General features: G+C 40.1%; 3 protein-coding genes across 3 annotated transcripts; all 3 read right to left on the bottom strand.

The window, feature by feature from the left end:
• Positions 1–3,021: 3,021 nt before the first annotated feature.
• Positions 3,022–7,522, bottom strand: LOC310965944 (blue-sensitive opsin; the record flags this gene model as incomplete). Its single annotated transcript, XM_083939701.1, has 5 exons — positions 3,022–3,126; positions 4,239–4,478; positions 4,605–4,770; positions 4,966–5,134; positions 7,144–7,522. The coding sequence occupies 5 exons, from the start codon at positions 7,520–7,522 to the stop codon at positions 3,022–3,024; spliced, it is 1,059 nt and encodes a 352-aa protein (XP_083795827.1).
• Positions 7,523–9,166: 1,644 nt separating this feature from the next.
• On the bottom strand, positions 9,167–11,715 carry LOC310965948 (blue-sensitive opsin-like; the record flags this gene model as incomplete). Its single annotated transcript, XM_083939705.1, has 5 exons — positions 9,167–9,265; positions 10,409–10,648; positions 10,796–10,961; positions 11,048–11,216; positions 11,337–11,715. 5 exons carry the CDS (start codon positions 11,713–11,715, stop codon positions 9,167–9,169), a joined length of 1,053 nt encoding a protein of 350 aa, XP_083795831.1.
• A 1,683-nt stretch (positions 11,716–13,398) lies between these two features.
• LOC310965945 (blue-sensitive opsin-like) lies at positions 13,399–15,416 on the bottom strand (the record flags this gene model as incomplete). The annotated part of the gene is made up of 5 exons (XM_083939702.1): positions 13,399–13,500; positions 13,894–14,133; positions 14,256–14,421; positions 14,508–14,676; positions 15,038–15,416. 5 exons carry the CDS (start codon positions 15,414–15,416, stop codon positions 13,399–13,401), a joined length of 1,056 nt encoding a protein of 351 aa, XP_083795828.1.
• Positions 15,417–21,926: the final 6,510 nt, after the last annotated feature.

Below are 21,926 nucleotides of genomic sequence, written 5' to 3'. Positions count from 1 at the left end.
TTGCAAATAGTTAATAACTCCTTCAAAACTGCAGTCATTAAACCTCTTCTAAAAAAGGGGAGCCAGATGCCTCTATTATCAACAACTACAGACCAATTTCAAATCTACCATTCATAAGTAAAATAATTGAGAAAGTTGTACTCCAACAACTAACTCACTTCTTGGCTTCTACTGGCTGCCACAACAGCCTCCAGTCAGGATTTAGACCTTTTCATAGCACCGAGACGGCCCTTATTAAAGTTATAAATGACATCCGTCTTAACACAGACTCTGGCAAAACTTCAGTATTAATGATATTGGTCCTCAGTGCTGCATTTGACACTGTCGACCACTCAATACTTTTGGACAGGTTGGAAAACTGGGTGGGGCTCTCAGGCACAGTCTTAAACTGGTTCAAGTCATATCTACAAGATAGGAACTATTTTGTTTCCATTGGCGACTTTGTATCAGAACAAACCAACGTAACGTGTGGAGTCCCCCAAGGTTCAATCTTGGGGCCGACTTTATTTACCATCTATATGCTCCCACTAGGACAAATCATGCAAAATAACATTGACCACCATTGCTATGCCGATGACACCCAAATCTATGTAGCGCTATCACCAAATGACTATCGCCCCATAGATCGTCTGTGCCAGTGCATTGAGCAAGTCAAACACTGGATGTGCCAAAATTTCCTTCAACTAAATGAGGATAAAACTGAGATAATTGTTTTTGGTGCTAAGAAAGAAAGGTTCAAAGTCATCCAACACCATCAATCACTGTCCCTGAAAACCTCAAATAAAGCCAGAAATCTTGGGGTTATTATGGATTCTGATTTACATTTCGACAGTCACATCAAATCAGTAACAAAATCGGCCTACTATCACCTTAAAAATGTAACAAGACTTAGAGGGCTCATGTCAGCTCAACACTTAGAAAAACTTGTCCATGCCTTTATAACCAGTAGGCCGGACTACTGTAATGGTCTCCTTGCAGGTCTTCCCAAAACAACTGTCAGGCAGCTACAGCTCGTTCAGAACGCTGCTGCTAGAGTTTTAACAAAGACCAAAACATGTGAGCACATTACACCAGTTCTTAAATCATTGCACTGGCTTCCTGTACGTCAGAGAATTGATTTCAAAATCCTCCTGCTCACATATAAATCACTTCATGGTCTAGGGCCGAGGTATATCACTGATATGCTCCCACTACATAAGCCTTCTAGATCACTAAGATCCTCTAAGGCCAATCTGTTAGTGGTTCGCAGAGTAAACTCAAATCAAGGGAAAGCATCTTTCAGTCATTATGCAACAAACAGCTGGAATCAACTTCCTGAAGATTTGAGACTTTCACCCACTCTGACCACTTTTAAAACGAGACTGAACACTTTTATGTTCACCTTAGCTTTCTGCTAAATCTTTGCACTTTTAACGTCCGCACTGTTTTGATTATTGTCTATGTTTTTATTCTCTTTGTCTTTCTGTAATGCATTTTAGTCCTTGACATGTTGTGCTGTGAAGCACTTTGAGTCTGCCTTGTGCATGAAAAGTGCTATACAAATAAAGTTGCCTTGCCTAGACGGACGAGTTTGATTTAGAAATATGTGTAGTATATAATCAAATATTATCTTATTATAATAATGATAATGTTCATTCAATATAATCATTGTACAATTATAAAAACTACACCCCATACAGTATTTTCATGTGATTTACTCTCAGTTGTATGTACAGTACACATGGTACCTGATGTGAAAGAAGCAGTATGGTGCCATCTATGGGCTGAATGTTGACTCTTCATGTTTAACACCACACTGACATATTGTATTTTGTATTTATTTTAATTTATTGATTAATAATGCAGAAGAGAATGGTGCTTTTTACAGATTTGAGAGACCTGCCAGATAATGGCATGTGTACCAGGTGGACAGACAAATCAAAGTGGAGATGTACAATCGTCCAATGGAATTCTTCTTGAATCATTTATTACTTCAGATAAACCCTGTGACCCTTCAAGTGTTCGCATGATGCAACGTACAGTGAGTTAATGATCTCAATAGTTTCTCCATAAAACCTGATGTAAGCAGTCTCGTAGTGTCATCGTGTAAATGTCTTTGTGTAAATTATGTTCTGTAATGTTCATGATTATCTCTATGAAATGGCAATATGTTTTGTATTTCGTTTTGTTTTTCCCTTATGTGCTTGTGTCAAAATTAATTCTAATGAAAATTCTCTTTCTCTTTTTTGGAAACATATCAAGTTTAAAATATTTACAGTGAGCTGGGAAGGACATGCTTGGGTGCTCCATTGAACATTTACGAATGCACGGTACGTATGGACAGTGTGAATGCATCATAAACAAGTCCAGAAAGAGCAGAAAAATATGGGTAAAGCGTGGCCTCTTTGCCAAAGTGGTGTAAAAAACGTTATTTAAAACCAGCTACAGCAAGATATTTGTTGTTTGTCTGCTGAGAATAACATACATCAATGAAAGATAATATACCATTTCTTTACTGGGGGTGCACTTGGCCTTTTCTGGTTTCCCCAAACACATCCAACTGTTTCATGAGTGGATCCCAGAGTATTTGCGCACATTGTCAGTTATGTTTCTGAAGCAGATATCAGCTGTTGTGCGTCAGTGTTGTTGTGTTTAGTTGTTTTTAATTGTAATTTTACTGTGAATGTTTCTCTCTGAACTGTTTTTGTTTTTACTAAACTGTTCCTTTGCTTGCAAAGGTTAATTGACTAAAACATTTCCAGTGACCTTATGTTCATTTCTTGTATGAAAAACAAGATTTAGTTCAGAGTTTAACATATTTGTTGTGTAGCCAACATCTGGAATGAATAGACACAAATACTTTATTTATTTATTTAATTATTTATTTCTCTTTTTTACTTTTCTTTTTTTTTTTTTACATTTTACTTGCATATACCTCTATCTGTAAGGATACTTGTATTCCATTTGTTATAATGTTTGTTCAGTCAGTGTTATTTACAATATGTGAGTCTGATGAGTGATGATGAATGAGCTGTGATCAACTTAAGAAGGTCCGACTTTGGAGACTTCAGTGACTGATTGACTTGAAGAGGACTCGTCATCGTCGCCTCCACTCATTCCAAGCATTGTCTTCATACATGAGCGGAACTGAAAGGGTAAAAACAGCATAGTCATATGTGTGGACGAGGGAAATCTCTTTCCATTAGTACATATAAGCCATTAACTTAATAAACTGTGCAGGTAATTATCTTTGGAGATACATACAGCAACAATATATCTGGTGATGTCTTGTCCCTACAATTCTTTTTTGTAGTTTTTTAAAGTTTTTAATTACATTACAGTTTTTTTTCTATAGATGGACCAAGCCTTTTGTATGTTTTGAAAGCCACCACTAGAGAGGACCATATTTTCTTAAATATGAGTAGCATGTTCCCGCAGGCTTTTCAGGTAGATGCTAGAATGTAGTTACCACAACCCTAGTCTGGTTTATCAGATGCACAGTGTGGGTATTTATGCTATCTGTTCTGCAAGGGCACTGTCACTGCATCCGGGGCTTAGAGTCTCCCGAGAAGATTATGATTGTTTTAAAGAAATACAAACAAAAGAGAGTGTTTCTCCCTATAACCGAAGGTTAAAGCCCCTGAACACCCACACAGGTGTTTTCAGTTGGAAGGTGGGTGGGACTTTGATGAGAATTTGATGGAAATTCATGAGGTTGTAAATATCCGTCTACTGATATGAATGATAAAGGTGAACTTTGTCCCGCCTTAACAGGTGAAACAAAGCTAACAGGAAACCCAGGAAGATGTCAATCAATCACAATAGACACACCCACACAGTCCTGAGAAGAGGTCTAATGAATCGGATTAACTGAAAACACCTGTGTGGGTGTTCAGGGGCTTTTACTTGTGCAGTCAAACCAATCAACTCGACACTGCTGTGGAGATAGGTCTGGCAATGGGAGACTACCCTGCCCTAACCCTTTCTTTTTACCTAACCCTAACCATGGCCCTTCAGAGCTACCTAGCCGCTAATGTAAGGGTTGACACTTTCTCAGTATATTTGTTTCATACGGTAACTACAGTCATAGAAATGTGGTCCTGCAGCTGCAGCTTCCTCTATTGTGTACATATTATAGAATACATTTTTTTCTTTGTTTAAATTTTAGTACAACTTCAGTTCAGCTGAGTGAATACAACATTACCCTCCTGCCCTCAAATATTTTTTTAACTAGAATGATTAATTGAAAATGAACCAACCTGTTTATTGAGGAGGATGTAGATGACCGGGTTGTAGACTGTGGAGGCTTTAGACAAACAGGAGGGTATGGTCGCCAGTCTCAGATCAAACGACTGCCCACGGTTGTTGACAACCCAAAGAGCAAAGGAGGCGTAAGGCAGGTAGCACACCAGGAAGCCAAGCACCATGACGACTACCATCCTGGTCACCTCCTTCTCTGCTTTCTGGGTAGAGGCAGACTCTGCTTGGAGCTTTGCTGCCTGTTGATGGAGACATACATTAAAGGGGTTGGTCCGATGGAAGTGCAAACTCCCACATGTGGGTTTTTAGCTTGTAGCTCCGCCCACATGCCATCAACCCAAACCCAACAGAGAAATATTACCTACCGATTTCAGCATTATTAGCAGCTGTGAGTAGCAGAAGACAATGGTGGAGAAAGGGACGGTAAAACAAAAGCAGAAGAGGAACATCACATAGGACTCATTGTTAAACTTGTTGTTGGTTGTGTACCAGTCCGGTCCACAGGAGCACTGCATACCCTCTGGGATATACCTGGAGAGACAGACAATGAGAATGAATGGTTGTCTGTCTGTTTATCTGGAATTAGGGGCAGAGGATACATTACTATCCTTACAAGAGCTCTTTTAAGAAAGGGAAAGGTTTGTAGTTCAATATTATGGTATTTAAAAATGCAGAAGGGCTCATCTCAGTTATTATACAAACTATTAAAAACTGTTGTTTGCTGACCTACTCCATCCAACCAGAGGAGGAACTGAAGCACACAAAGCAAAGACCCAAGTCATTGCGCAGCAGGCTATAGCATGGTGAGGCCTGAAGGCGAAATTCCCGAGTGGCTTGCAGACGACCAACCATCTTTCCAAAGCTACCACAGCAAGAGACCACAGGCTCACCATACCTGGAATTAGAAAGAAAAGAATAAAAGACGTACCAATCATGGCACCCTCTTCTGAGCTGAAACTTCATAGCTGTAATATAGGATAAAATATTATGAAGCAGGAATTTTAATAGTAACTTATTTGCTAAATTATACTTCTGGGTATCCTGTACTACTCTGCCAGTTTGGTATTTGGCTCTGAAGAATATGAGTAGACTGCACTTGCACTAAAACAGTTTAAAGTGTTTATCATTCATAGGCAGGCGAAAGACAAAGGAAAGGTGTTTTGTCTTCTGTCCAAGGTTTCACTCTGTTTCTCAAGCAGCTCAAAGGTCAGCAATTTATCAGTCAGCGGTGCTTTGAGATTTAAAAATAGCATCTACTGTATATTTCAATTCTTTAACCAACAGGAAACACCTGATTTAAGAGAACGATTGATCTGATTTTTTATAAATGTTTAGCACAAGCTAAGCACAAGCTAAGGCTCGAACATTGACATTAAGCTATGGGAATTACGGCTTTGAGTTTGGCCAGAGAATCGGAGCAGCACCACTGTGACGAAAAGAGAGCTGATCCTGAAGGCAAAGCTCTCAATCTACTGGTCAATCTATGGTCATGAAAGCTGGGTCAAGAACGAGGTCACGGGTACAAGCGGCCGAAATGGGTTTTCTCAGGAGGGGGGCTGAAGTCTCCCTTAGAGATAGGGTGAGAAGTTCAGCATCCGTGAGGAACTCAGAGTAGAGCCGCTGCTCCTTTACGTTGAAAGGAGCCAGTTGAGGTGGATCAGGATCATCTAGTAAGGATGCCCCCTGGGCGCCTCCCTAGGGAGGTGTTCCAGGCACGTCCAGCTGGGAGGAGGCCTCGGGGAAGACCCAGGACCAGGTGGAGAGATTATATCTCCACATTTTCCTGGGAGTGCCTCAGGATCCTCCAGTTAGAGCTGGTTAATGTGGCCCGGGAAAGGGAAGTTTGGGGTCCCCTGCTAAAGCTGCTGCCGCCGCGACCCGACCCCGGATAAGCGGTTGAAGATGAGATGAGATGAATTACGGCTCTTTGAGCCAAAGATGGATCTAATGTCTTCGTTCCTTTCTGAGAACTGTTCAAAAGAACAATGTTTTTTTTTTTTTTTTTTTAAGGCGGCCTGGGTTACTTGAATTAATTGGATAATGGTAGTAAGAGTAAGAGATCGACTTCATCCCTTCCAAGGCTGAGGCTCAAAACCAGAAGTGACCGTGTCTACTCCGTCAGAGCGCCTCGGCTTTGGAGTGACCTTCCCACAGAGGTAAGGCTCGCCTAATCAGTGACCTCTTTAAAATCACTTCCTAAATTGGCTCATTTTCATAGACTTGCCTCCATGTGATGCCGTCTTTTTATCTCTATTTTATTGCTCCAATTTCTTTGCAAGCACCTTTAATTAACAAAGTATAATGAGCTATTATAATGTCTTGTGTCCTCTAATGCTGCTCATCCCCCCCTTTTTCTATACCATGATTTGAAAATATGTTATTTTGTAGCCCATTGGAATCTACTATTACTAAAAATGTATTATTTAAAAAGTTTGAATGTGTGGAAACTTGATTGGCTTGTTATTACCAAAGTGAGACATTTAAGGATCCTCCTATTATTCTGTATAGTATTAATAATTTACAAAAAAGTCTCCGGGCTCCCATCGTTTACTTAAACACGCGAGATCATAGAGCCAGCTCGTTTGCGACTGGCACATTACTACAAAGTGTTGTTTCTGTGGTAAAGTTCTTAAAAAACATTTTTCCATTAAACTTTTACTGTCAAAATTGAAATGTCAGTTGATAGCTGTTTGAAGCTGTTTTATCTGACGATAAATTCAGCAAAGTGGGGTTGCCAGGAAAATCACAGTTCAGACTAGACCTGCAGTTTAAAAAAAACTGTGCTTCATAAACAAAACCATAGGAAGAAAATCTTACATACATCACAACATGTATAAGCACAGATCCTTTCCTTTATGGTCTAATGTGATAAATACATACAATGCATTTGGTAATTCTCCTTACCCCCAAGAGTTGCTGTAAATCCTTCAATCTTGCATCCCAGTGGACCAAGAATCATGTATTTGAAAGCAAAGCAGTAGAAGCAGGTGAAGGAGCCCACAGAGGCGACGAGGAGGTTCGCCACAGCCAAATTCACCAGGATGTAGTTCAGATGAGACCGGAGCTTCTTATATTGGACAGTGCATGCAATAGTGAGAACATTTATGGCTGTACCGGCCACAAATAGGAAGAACATAAATGCTGACATGGCATAAAAGATCCCTGGGCTCCCTAAGTGGTCTTGGGGAACCAGGTACGGGCTGAGGGACGTGATGTTGTTGGTGTCCAGAGGGATGGGAATCCAGAAGTCTTCTGGGAGCTCCGTTGGGCGACTTCCCCTCATTTTTGTCTGGTTCTGTGTAAAATAAAAAGGTGGTCTTATGTACAAAGACTACAAATAATTTACATCTGATGTTAAATAATAGAGATACACTTGATGCTGTTACTGTGTTCTAACACAGGTTTGTCTCTCTCGTGTTGAAGACACATTTATAGGAACTTTGAATATTACTTAGTCTCAACTTAATTGGCTCAGTGAGGGTCAGGGCTCAGGGTTAAAGCTTTGGTTCACAGAATGAGTACAATGATCACTTTGAGCTAATACAGATTAGCACAGATTATCTTTGAGATTATCTCATTACATCCCAATGTAAGAGCCCTGTGTTTGTCAACTGTATAATCTGATCATGATGTGCAGAGGTCAATTGCATGCATTTGGCCTTTGGAGATCCAGATTGTTTAACGCAGGTTTTTATGTTACCAAAGATTTCACAGAAACAGCTTCCTTCACTGACTTTTTGGTGTAGTAAAATGTATTAAATTAATCTAAGTAAGTTATGCACAGTAAAATTAAAATTCAAAGTAAACATTTTAATATGTAATAAAGTCACTGAATAGGAAGAGGTCATTTTATATCAAGTCAATGTAACCTTTCGTTCTCATATTTGTGATAACAGTGACGTATCTCAGAAACGAAAGGTCAAAGACACTCAGGGGGGGCACCGTTGGAAAGCCTGTACATTTACATTTATTCAAGGGATCAACTTCCAACTCTCTACTCTTCTGTAACCGAGTTACGACAGAAAATGCCTAAACAACAATTATGCATTGCGGGATATATTTTATCAATTAAATTGCATTTTTCTCCCCATTGCATAACAAACACCAAGTATCATATATCACCGTGTTGGTCTTAATATCAGCTATCAGAAGCATATTATGATTACTAAAAATGTCTCACCGCGACAGATACATTTTGTTGACGGGATTATATGGGTTTGGAAGGACATTCCCCACTGAAGCACTAAAAGACGCCCCTTTGCTAATTGACAGCGATGCTCTGGCTGTGATAAAAATACTCATCTTAAGCATCATTGCAGTGCAAAAACAGGAGCGTGTTAAGTTGTATAACCAATTAACTGAACATGTAAACATTTAGATAAAAGTACTAAAATCTACTTACTAACAGCAATTTCCTTTCTATGAAAAAAAATTTGATTTTTACTTAATTCATTTAGATAAATATAGCTTATAAGTTGAGCAGAGTTAAGTAACATTTACTCAATTTCTTCACAAATGTTAAGCTTAAATGCAAGTACATTACACTTGATATTGTTGAGTGACTTGTGCTTGACATTCAGCAGTAAAACTTACTTGAAACAATTATGTGCAAATTGGATTTTATTAAGTAAATCCTACAAGTTTTCAGTGTGTCTATGAGTATGAGTAATGTAATACAAAAACATGGATTTAAGATTGACAGCTAAACCGCAAATAACATGTTCAGATGTTTAGATAAACATTTAGAAGAAAACTTTATATAGTCCAAACTAGTGAGTGTAATCAACATACAGACACCATGTTTGCATTTATTTATGTATTTATTTTAAATTGCACAGTACTAATAGTTTTTTACATTGCAAATATGTTTTAATGTGACAAAACACAATCATTTGTGGCAGAGAGGTCAACAGTCCTGATGTTCAGTCTAAGCAGGCTCTACTTTGGAGACTTCAGTCACTGACGATGTTGAGCTTTCATCCTCGGCTCCGCCCATCCCCAGCATCCTTAGCATGCATGTACGAAACTGAAAGGGGGAAAAACAGATAATCAAAATGAGTTCAAATGTACACCAGTCACCAGCCACTTTATTAGGCAACCCTGGTGCTTGATAAAGTGTCTGGTGGTCTTCTGCTGCTGTTCCCTCTCTGCTAGAAAGTAGGTGGTGGTGTGTGTTCACAGATGCTCTCTGCACTCCTCTGTTGTAACCAGTGGATGTTTGAGTTACTGTTGCCTTTCTATCAGCACCAACCAGTCTGTCCATTCTCCTCTGACCTCTGGCATCAACAAGGCATTCTCTGTAAACCCTAGAGATGGTTGTGCATGGAAATCCCAGTAGATCAGCAGTTTCTGAAACACTCAGACCAGCCCGTCTGGCACAAACAACTATGCCACTTTCAAAGCCACTTAAATCACCTTTCTTCCCCGTTCTGATGCTCGCTTTGAACTGCAGCACATCCTCTTCACCATGTCTACATGCCTAAATGCATGTGGTTGCTGACATGTGATTGGCTGATTAGAAATTTGCTTTAACGCGCAGTTGGACAGGTCCACCTAATAAAGTGGCCGATGAGTGTACATCTGGTATGTTTTTATGATAATGTATGAAAATAACTTGAGCAAAAGACGTGTGTGTCTAATATATCAACAACATAAATCTTTCGCTATCAGAATGTGTCCACACAGTGGCCTAGTGAAGCTGATAAATGGATGACTTGACATGTTTTTTAAAAATATATGTATATTTAAAAAATGTTAGTTAGTCGTGAGTATTCTAAGATTAATACAATATAACACTGATTCAAAACTTGACTGAAGATACCTGAAGATGTTTTGCCTTTAGTTTTCTCAGCTGAAGAAACCCCTTGCATGATAGGAGTATAACTAAGTCCAGTTGTTCTTAATTCAACCCTTTCTTGTATAAACATTTGACCTGGATGACTGAGAATCATCACAGAGAATCTGCTAGTTGATCATTTTCCAAGTCACTATAAGGTGTGTTAACAGAACAGGAGGAATCTCTATGATTATTTAACAAAATGTTGCACTCATGCACCTCAGACTGACTGATACACTGTATTTTAACACATTTTCAGCCCGACCCACGTTGCTACAAAGCAAAAAGTGCATCACTTTTTACATTTGTTGTTCAAGGCCAAAGGTAACGGACCTGTTTATTGAAAAGAACATAGATGACAGGGTTGTAGACTGCAGAGGCTTTTGAGAAGCAGGAAGGTATGGTCGCCATTCTGAGGTCGAATGGTTGTCCACGATTTGTCACAACCCAAAGAGCAAAGGAGGCGTAAGGCAACCAGCACACCAGGAAGCCCAGCACCATGACGACCACCATCCTGGTCACCTCCCTCTCTGCTTTCTGGGTGGAGGCAGACTCTGCTTGGGCCTTTGCTGCCTGTTGACGGAGACATACATTAAGGGGGTTGGTCCGATGGAAGTGCAAACACCCACAACTCATTCCCAGAGTGTCAAATATCAAGGTTTTATATCAGTGGGATAATAAACTTTATCTAAGGCTTCTTTTGTGCTAGGTTTCCCTCACCATTTTCAGCATAATGAGCAGCTGAGAATAGCAGAAGATAATGGTGGCTAAGGGAACAGCAAAGCAGAAGCAGAAGAGGAACATGACGTAGGATTCATTGTTGTATTTGTTGTTTGTGGTGTACCAGTCTGGACCACAGGAGCACTGAAGGCCTTCTGGGATGTACCTGGAGACATGGTCATGACAGCACTGAGTGTAAACGGCAGCTTTGCACAATCAATGCAAATGTAAGGGAATGTGAGCAATACTGACCTGCTCCATCCGACCAGTGGAGGGACTGAGGCTATCAGTGCAAACACCCAGGTAAATACACAGCAGGCTATAGCATGGTCGGGCTTAAAAACAAAGTTACCAAGTGGTTTACAGATGACAAGCCATCTTTCAAAAGCCACCACAGCAAGAGACCACAGGCTCACCATACCTGGAAAGACAGACACAATTTGAAATAGTTTTCAAAGCATTTTAGCTGACTCCAATAATTAAAAAAAACACAATCAACTGGAATTAGTTCATTGTTCTAAAACTATAGCTTAAATCTTACCACCAAGTGTTGCCAAAAAACCTTCGATCTTGCATGCTAATGGTCCAAAGATGAAATATCTGGAAGAAAATGTGCAGCAGGCAGTGAAGGAGCCCACACAGGACACAAGAAGGTTTGCCACGGCCAAGTTCACTAGGATGTAGTTGAGATGGGACCGGAGCTTCTTGTATTGGATGGTGCATGCAATAGTGAGGGCGTTAATGGCAGAGCCAACAACGAATACAAAGAACATGAATGCTGCCATGGCATAGAAGACGCCGATGCCCCCCAAGTGGTCCTGAGGGACCAGGAAAGGACTGAGTGATGTGATGTTATTGGTATCCAGGGTGACGGGTATCCAGAAGTCCTCTGGCAGCTCTGTGCCACGATTTGCCCTCATTTTGCCTTGCAATAATCACAATTGTCACACGCTTATATTCAAATAAAAGGTTTTAAGAGGAAGACTAGAATGCTATGTTGTCTGCTTCTGCCTCTTTTGTGGACTACCGTCTATATATGGCTGTACAAAGAATTAAGAGTTTATTGGATAATTAATTGATTAAATTGGATTTTAAAGGACTATATCTTCCAGATAAAAGGCCAGATGGCACTTGCTGCAGTTTCCTTAAGTGTTTTTTTCAATGGATAATTGATGCTGATTTAATTTATGCTAAAGAGATATACATTTGTAAGTGGGTTGTTGTCTTTGGTAAGTAGGAATTTTATTTAAAACAAATCAATAGTGTACCCCCAAGTACACCCTGACCATTTTTTTTTAACCAAAAATATTTTTGGTAGAAAAAAAGCCAATTTTTAGAGGTACAATACAGCGCTGCCCCATCGGTGTCTGAGTCGCCACGCTAAACACCAACCTGGGAACTGAAAGACTCTTAAAGTTCAAATTTCAAGTGTTTAGAATGAATCACAAAAAAGACATCCATTATTTTTGTATAACTATTTAAGGAATTATGCATGATTGATATTTTTCACATTAGTGTTTGAGAAAAATATTTATTACCCTCTGCAGTACTCCAAAGTATCCCAAGGTGTACTATTACGCCCATTTTAGAAACACTGATTTCACTTGTGAAAATAAACGCTGAAAATTACACATATCCTGCTTTTTGTCACACTTGGCTCAGAATAAGAATCCCAAGGTTTAGTTCTCTTAGAAACATTATCTACATTATCTCAATCAAGGAACCCACACGCACATACAGTAAATATGTACACAGTACACCTGTATAGAAGGTTTGTTTTTAACATAAAAACAAAGTTAAACATGTTAATCCCTATTCCTTAAGAAAGAGCACACCAGGTTTTTGCCTGCTGATAAGATTAATTCTGATAATCTCATGCCTAGTAACCCTTTGTAATCCACTCTACTGGTTTAACTCAAGCATTGCGTTAATTTTCTGGCATTTTGCCTCCTTCCCCTCAGCTTAAATGGTGCAAATGACATTGAGAACACAGTGTCATTGCCGGATGTGGTTACTCTTTGTCAATCCAGTAATCTGATGCGGAGAAGCACATTATACATCATTATATCAGTGGAGGCAGGTGATATTACAGAGACCGGGGGAAGAGTTTGAATTCAACAAATCTAAATATTCATGCTGAATTTCATTGGGATATTCAAAGCAACATTATAATATAAAGAAGCAACATTTACACTAATAACCAGTTGCCTTTGCAGCAGTATTTTGAAAAAATAAAATAAAAACATAACATGGATTTCATGTGACATCATCAACAATGACAAAAAATAACTTTACTGTCGACACGCAGTTTGTGTAACAGCCTCTTACATGTGCCTTACATAACACTACCGGTAATAGTTGAAACCAGTGACTGTGTTGTTCGCCAGTATCAAAAACATGCAGAGACCTGATACATGTTTGTATTTTTATTGTTTATTTTTCACTTTGCATTCTATTTATGATTTTCTTTGTTTTCATTATTGCAACATTGCATTTATCAGACATCATTTGCCAATTTTTCACATGACAGAACACATACACTTACTGTTATTTACAGTTCACTATTGTAAGTGGCAGAGAAGTCAACAGTCTTGATGTTCAGTCTAAGCAGGCTCAACTTTGGAGACTTCAGTCACTGATGATGTTGATGACTCTTCATCATCACCTCCGCCCATTCCCAGCATCTTCATCATACATACACGGAACTAAAAGACATCAAAGGAAAACACGTTTTAAAAACACATTAAAATTCAAAGACACAACAGCATTAGAACGGCTTCCACTTCCCCGTATACATGTAAACAGGGCGGTCTGTCTGCATGGCAAAGCTGGGAAAATAGCCAAAATACAGCATACACTTAAACTAGATTAATTTTTTTCAGGGGGGGGGGGCATATTTTAGGTGGCTAAAATACATTTTGCTGCTTCTACTGCCTTCAGCAGTATGTAGTTTAGCTTGGGTGTGCGGGAGGTAATTCACTAATCATACCAGTAGTATGATAGAGTACCTCATTCAACACTACTTCAAAAACTCTAAGCTAACCCTTTAAGAACCATAGCTGTAATGTGTTTTCAATCTGACAAGATGACCAACACACCTGTTTATTGAGTAGAACATAGATCACTGGGTTGTAGACAGCAGAAGACTTGGAAAACACGGACGGTATGCTGGCAAATCTCAAGTCAAACGAATGCCCACGGTTGTTGACAACCCAAAGAGCAAAGGAGGTGTAAGGCAACCAGCAAACCAGGAAGCCCAGCACCATGACGACCACCATCCTGGTCACCTCCCTCTCTGCTTTCTGGGTGGAGGCAGACTCTGCTTGGGCCTTTGCTGCCTGTTGAGTGAGATATAGTAAAGTTTAATTTACCATTTTGTATGAATAGTTGTTATACATTTTTGCAGCATTAGACAATCATTAAACAATGAAAAATCTTTAATTGTTTAACTTTCCCTCACCATTTTCAGCGTAATGAGCAGCTGAGCATAGCAGAAGATAATGGTGGCTAAGGGAACAGCAAAGCAGAAGCAGAAGAGGAACATGACGTAGGATTCATTGTTGTATTTGTTGTTTGTGGTGTACCAGTCTGGACCACAGGAGCACTGAAGGCCTTCTGGGATGTACCTGGAGACATGGTCATGACAGCACTGAGTGTAAACGGCAGCTTTGCACAATCAATGCAAATGTAAGGGAATGTGAGCAATACTGACCTGCTCCATCCGACCAGTGGCGGGCCTGAGGCTATCAGTGCAATCACCCAGGTAAATACACAGCAGGCTATAGCATGGTCGGGCTTAAAAACAAAGTTACCAAGTGGTTTGCAGATGACAAGCCATCTTTCAAAAGCTACCACAGCAAGAGACCACAGGCTCACCATACCTGGAAAGACAGAAAGTAGGATTATCATCAAATACTCAAAGTTTGTCTTACCACCAAACAGTATAGCTAAGCCCAGTAATAAAAAGATAATTGTTCCAAAACTACAGTTTAAATACTTAAGTGTCACCTGAAACTGACTTTTGTCTCATGTCTGAAATTTTGTGTTTTTAAATATTTTTATTCATTTACTTTTTCATTTTATTTGCAGTTGTATTTATTTTTTGCATGCTCATTTTACTGTTTGGGATTTATTTGAACAATCGTATCATGTCGAGCACTTTGTGACTTTCTCTTAAAATGTGTAATATCAAATAAACGTACTACTATTATTATTATTATTATTATTATTATTATATCTTACCACCAAGCGTTACCATAAAACCTTCGATCTTGCATGCTAATGGTCCGAAGACGAAATATCTGGAAGAAAATGAGCAGCAGGCAGTGAAGGAGCCCACACAGGACACAAGAAGGTTTGCCACGGCCAAGTTCACTAGGATGTAGTTGAGGTGGGACCGGAGCTTCTTGTTTTGGATGGTGCATGCAATTGTTAGCACGTTGATGAAGGTCCCCACAGTAAATATAAAGAACATGTAAATGGCCATTGCATAGAAGGTGCCCGAGGTCGCTAGATGTTCCTGGGGCACCAGGAAGGGGCTGAGAGATGTGATGTTGTTCGTATCCAGAGGGATGGGGATCCAGAAATCCTCCGGGAGCTCCATATTACGGCCTTGCTTCATTATTCCCTTAATATAATTGAAGAAAATCAAAATGTGCTTTTCATGTGATGGTCAGTTCAGCGTCTCCTGTACTGTGGTAGCCCATTAGAGAACTGGGAAAACATTTATAGTGCTTTCCGACAGATCATATAATTAATTAAATAGCTGAGTAATCAGTTTCTTGGCAGACATAATAGACCATTCAACTTTGATTGAGGAGATTAAGCAATGCAACATCTACTGTACAAACACTTCTGCACAGTTGAATTGGCCAGGAGCCAAGATAGGATATTATCAGTGGCATCCTGGTCCATTTCAGGTCAAAAGCAATGATACACAGTACACTGAGACATACACATAAATGTATGATGTACTGACATATTATTATTAATATTATTATTATAAGCATTTTAGTTGGGTTATAATAAACTTTTAAATTTGTTAGTGGCCAAACTGGTTTAATTGGATCTAATTTGGGGGTAAGAACGTCAACTAATCCAATCATGCACCCTATTACGACTGCTAATCATATTCAATCTGTCCTCCAGTAACCTTCTTTCTGTTGGTATTAGAACGGATGATCTCTGACTTTGTTATTGTATCAGGATCAGGAAAAGATTACCCCATGTTAAGCGTGTATCTCAGCACACAGCACATTCTTATGTTTGAGGCCAACTGTGTGCAATATTCTGCTTACCATTAGGCAAGTGAGCCTCCCATATGTGACCATAAGTCTACACTCTCTGTCTTAACCAACTGAGACCCACATATACCCATTTTTGAATATTTATTTTTTTTAAAAGGGGGACAGGGGCTCTTTAAGGGGACAGAGCAAGAGTAGATGTCAGATAGAAGTGGTGACTGAAAGCAAAAGATTACCATTTGTTTCACAGATTTGATGCCAAACATAACCATTTTGACCACTGAAGAATTGATACAGACAAATTATCAAAAATAGCAAATTATGACACCAAGACACTTTTGACATTTGGAGATTCAATTGGATGGCACGCATTTCTATTCTGGAAAGGACCAGACTCACCAAATGTTGCTCAGATAAAACAACACCAAATAACCACAAAGAGACGCTAAATGACTGAAAGTAGAAGCAAAAATATAAAAATGCAAAAACATACACATTAACCAACATATCATCTACAAATGACCCAAAACGACTGCATGGAGATGTGAAATTAGAACAAAGGGACACAAAATAAGTAAGTCAACTCTGACAGTTTGCTAGTTTTGTTATATGTAGACAGTGGGGGCCTCCTACAGGATGTATGTATGTTGTATGTATGCTGAAAAAGTGACATAGGATTATCATTAAGTGGACATGTCTGTAAAGAAGAAACCTGCTCAAATATCTTGCAGTGAGAGGTCAAGAGATCCCTTTGAAATTCCATATTTTTCTTTAGACATATTTTATTCACCCAGGTACATATCTTAGAGTAGGAACCATTTAAACATTGCAGCCTCCACAATGAAACTAATGTCACCACTACAAAAGTAAGCGGCTTAATAGTTTTGCTGCAACTACAGCATTTGGCAGAAGAAAAAACATTAATCTATACTATTTGAGACAGGTGCTCATCACAGACTTGCACACATGGAGGGAAAACAGCTGATTGTTAATGTTCAAGAACAATACGTGTGTTTAAAATCAGAATCAGAAATACTTTAATTATCCCCGGGGGATAATTATTTTTGTTACAAAACTCCAGATATGCAAACCACAAATATTATACAGACTAATCATATATTAGAAAAGACTCAAATTTGAATTTACAGAAATTAATATTTGCAGTAGTGAAGTATATACATGAGTCTGAATTACTGAGAGGCGACAGACTCTCCAAGGGATGCTATGTATAGTTTAATGACCACAGGCAGGAAAGATTTCCTGAGGACACTGGATGTTAGATTCTGATTGGTTAGATTCGGATTTTAAAACATTTGTGTGCTGTACAGAAGTGGGTTAAACAGGTCAGACAAACACCATGGACTAATACTGCTCAGAGCTGTCGGTAATTGTTTACACATGATAAGAGTCTTAGGAAACGGCTGGAGAATTGAACTTTGAAAGCCTGAAAGAGATCATGAAGTAAAGCCTTACAACTGATATGGATCAGGCATTACAGTAGCAGGATGTGGAGGTTTTTGAGGAGATGTATAAGTATCACAGCAGATCAGTGTGTCAGCCTTTGAGAACATTTTCTTATGTGTTTCCATAACAGTTGAATACCCGGTATAAGACGGTTCTCCCTCACTGAAACACCCGTTATTTGAATGTGAGCTGCCCCTAAAAGCCGTTTGACCAGACTTTAGTTGGCCCTGTCAAAGAGCAGGGCCTTTTTTCTCCCCTGGAAAAAGCCTGGTTGCTGACTGGATAAACAGCAGGATGTGACGTAGGTAGTACTTGATGCCACAACAACTAGCACCTTTTTTAAAAGCCAGCGAAGTAGAGAGCATACACTTTTATCCAGTGGTGTAGTGCTATTTGTTTTACTACCAAAGCGCATAAAATGTTCTAAAGAAGTATTAGGTGACTATTGACTATTCTCATTTGTCCAGGTTATCGTTATCCTCAAAGCAATTTCAGTCAAAAGCAACTGGACTTGGTTAATGTGTCTGGGACAAATAACCAAGTCCAGTTGCTTTTGACTGAAATTGCTTTGAGGGTTTCTTAGTGTCCCCATTTAACCTCAATGGAAATGTGTTGACTTTTTTTTGCTCTCTTGTAAACTTTATTGAAACACATTAACCGCTCTACATCCGGTCCTTCCCTTATATGTTGACCTCTTAAATCCATTCACACACATTTACTATTAAATTACACTTCTGCCCTTACTAGAAGCCTGAACCAGAAGTTGGAACCGCTGTCAGCAGCGTCACTAACATGGCGGCACCTTTGCATCTTGGGAGGGAATGTCTTTACAGGCACACAGATTGTAATACTCAAAAGGCAAAAAGGCAACAAGTGCTTTCATTAGTGGGTCATATGATCAATCACCCTTGTTTTAAATCACTCTTTGATAGATAGTAACTTAAAAGACAATTAAATAGATGAAAATCTTACGACACGATTGTACGTATATTTCTTGCTTTTGTGGCGGAACCTGATTTATATGATCACTGAGCATGTATACCTTTTAACAGGATTTAAGAGATTGCCTGTCTGATGGTGCAGCCGACTTATGTTGTGGTCACTTACAAGGCACGTCATCCAATTATGCTTTGTACTAAGCTACTGATTTAGTGTTAACCTTAAAGCTTGGCACACAAGAAATCATGAACAGCAACAAAGAGTGAACTACATACTGTTAAGACTCTGCAAAAAGACGAACATTGTTCTTTTTACTACCGTATGACATGAAAGCAGCGAGATGTGAGCCCAATGAATCACCAAGGGACGCAGCTCAGTGGGGACAACCGATAAGTGGGGCATCCCCTAGGTGGTGGGGCCACACCGTTAGCTTGCTTTAACTCTGTATCTATTGGCCATGTTACCACTCCTACCACACAGTTTAGTGGAAGGATGGAATCAGGTTGCTTGGCCTCAGACTCGTGGTTGAATAGTCGTGACAGGACGTCTGGCTTGACGTTGCGGGACCCTGGCCTGAGAAAAGAACCCACCTGGCCTGGTGTGGGTTGAGCCTCCTAGCCTTCTTGATATATTCTAAGTTCTTCTGGTCATTCCAAACAATGAATAGATGTTCGGCCCCCCTCAAGCCAATGCCTCCATTCCTTTCAAGGAGAGCTTCGCCGCCAGCAACTCCTGATGTCAACATCATAGTTTCTTTCTGCTTTGGACAGCCGCCGCAACAGGAAGGGGTGCATCTTGCCATCCTTTCTGAGCATTGAGACAGGACTGCTCCTACTCCTTCATTAGAGGCATCCACGAACTGGCGCTGTTGGTACGGCATGGTGAGGATGGGAGCTGAGGCTAAGCGCTTGAGCGTCTTGAAGGCCTTCTCTGCCTTTGGAGACCAGCGGAACTGCACCTCCGAGGAGGGAAGAACGTGAAGAGGAGCAGCTATTGTGCTGAAGACTTTCACGAACCACCTGTAAAAGTTAGCAAATCCCAAGAATTGCTGAACCTTCTTGCGGCTGTCAGGTGTAGGCCAATCTGCCACAGCACTCACTTTAGCTGGATCCATCTGCATTCTTCCAGGGGTTACAATGAAGCCCAGGAAGGAGACGGTGTCAGCATGAAACACACTCTTTTCAGCTTTAACATACAGGTCATTGTCCAAGAGTCTCTTCAAAACCTGATTTACATGGTCTTGGTGAGTATCAGGGTCGGAGAATAGATCAAAAATATTGTCACAGTAAATGTACACGAATTGGTCAAGGAAGTCTCTTAGAACGTCATTTATCGTGTCTTGGAACACGGCGGGGGCATTGGTGAGTCCAAAAGGCATGACCCTGTATTCGTAGTGACCGCTGGCTTTATTGAATCCAGTCTTCCACTCATCACCCTCTCTTATTCGGAAAAGGTGGTATGCATTCCACAGGTCCAGCTTGGTGAATATGTTAGCCTGTTGGAGCTGATCAAAAACAGAAGACATCAGGGGGAGAGGGTGACGGTTCTTTATAGTTATGTCATTCAGTGGGCTGTAGTCGATGCAGGGTCTTAAGGACCCGTCTTTCTTCTTAACGAAAATAAAACCCTGCCCCTGCTGGAGATGATGATGGACACATTAAGCCTGCTTCTAGTGACGCCGAGATTGAATTGTTCATTGCGGCCCTTTCTGGACCAGAGACAGAGTACAGGCGTCACTTGGGAATAGTGGCACCGGGTAGCAGATCTATGGAAAAGTCGTATGATCGGTGATGAGGAAGTGACAGGGCCTTTGTCTTGATGGAGACTTGCCGAAGATGGTGATAACAGGAGGGAACAGGGTTCAGGTCTGGAAATTCTGGGTCTGTGGCAGGATTGGCAGAAAAAAGATTAATCTCCTTGACATCCCGGACACGAAGAGACAAGGTGGCTGCCCTCTCCACAGTAAAAACATCTGCCCTCCATCAGCTGCTTTCGTTGCTCCTCTTGGGTCATTCGGGCTCTACCCAGCTGCATGGACCCCTCCTCACGATCAGTGCGAAGATTAGGTAGCGGCTCCAGTTGAGAACGCTGGATGGTCGACCAGCTAGGTGCGGAAGGAGGGGTGGCTCTCCCTGCAGCAGCCGGCCCTCCGCCTCACTCTTCTCTAGAGGTGTTCAAGGAAAAAGAAATAAAAGTGATGCAACAGTTAGCGACTTGACAAGGCTTCGGTAATGGCTGGAAGTACACGACGAGACAATATACTCTGGCAACAAGACAGGGGAAGACGAGGACTACAGTATATACACACATGAGGGACGATGACAAAGGTGGACACAATCAGGAAATCAGGGAACACAGCAGACCGGTGACCCAGGAGGAAGGGCAAATGACCTGAAACGAGAGGAGGATTACTTTTCAAAGTAAAATATTAATTTCAAAAGACAAAAAAAACCCAAGACAGGACACACCTCAGAGTGACACATACTGTGTTGTAATGTTTAAATAGATTTGTAAAATACAACACTGCGTGCATAGAGAAAATGACACTTCACTGGTTATTCATGTCACTCTTTACACAATGACATGAATGAAATGCAAGTGGTGTCTGCTCTACATTTTTGCTGTGTCCTTTTCATCTTTCAGTGCTGTTCATATGCAATTATTGTGACATGCTTTGGTAGTTATTGCACCATTACTGCTTAATAACCAAACTAAAAAAAAAACAATTTAGAGGCCTAGCACACCCACATAATTAGTGCGCGTCTACAGACTGTGCTTGATTGACATTTCCCAGACACTTCTGTTAGCTTTGTTGCACCAGTAGGTTATTAGAACAAATCCTTCTAAGTTGCATGTGAGTCTGGTGATCTAATTCCCTGAACAGCTTAGCCTATCTTCAGTCTGACCACAGGTTTAAGACAGTGAGAACTCCTGTATGGGTGTGCAGAGCCTTATTATGGTTCTGACAAAAAAGATTTATTTATTTATTTAATCTTTAGTTAACCAAGAATTCCCTTGAGATTAATAATCTCTTTTTCAAGGGAGACCTGGCCAAGATAGCTCGCCAGTTACAGCTTGAATAGAAATAAATCACAACAGACAGGAAATACAATAATCAAACACATAAGGACAAGACTAAATCCAGCTAAAATGTTTTTTTTTTCCATTCCAGTACAAGGACAGTGCACTGAATCATTAATAAAATATGTAACTGGTGAGAACCACAACAGCCCTCTTCTTTCTACCTGTTTTATTCGTAAATTACTTGTTCATTGTAAGCTGCAGAGCACATACAAAACCAAAACAACACACGTTTGCTATGAAATAGTGTATTGCAAAAAAAAGAGAATGCTTTCCAAACTAAAATTTAAATATTTAAATGAGACAGACTGTGCGATATGCTACTTACATTAATTGTAATTCTTTATATCAATAGCAACATTGAGTGTCAACTGTGATTGAGGTCACAGTTGACACGTCTTCAG

Source organism: Echiichthys vipera (assembly GCF_963691815.1).
Source record: "Echiichthys vipera genome assembly, chromosome: X".
In the NCBI taxonomy this organism is placed as follows: domain Eukaryota; kingdom Metazoa; phylum Chordata; class Actinopteri; order Perciformes; family Trachinidae; genus Echiichthys; species Echiichthys vipera.
The sequence above is the reverse complement of the archived record's forward strand: the minus strand, read 5'-3'. Positions and strand labels throughout refer to the sequence as shown.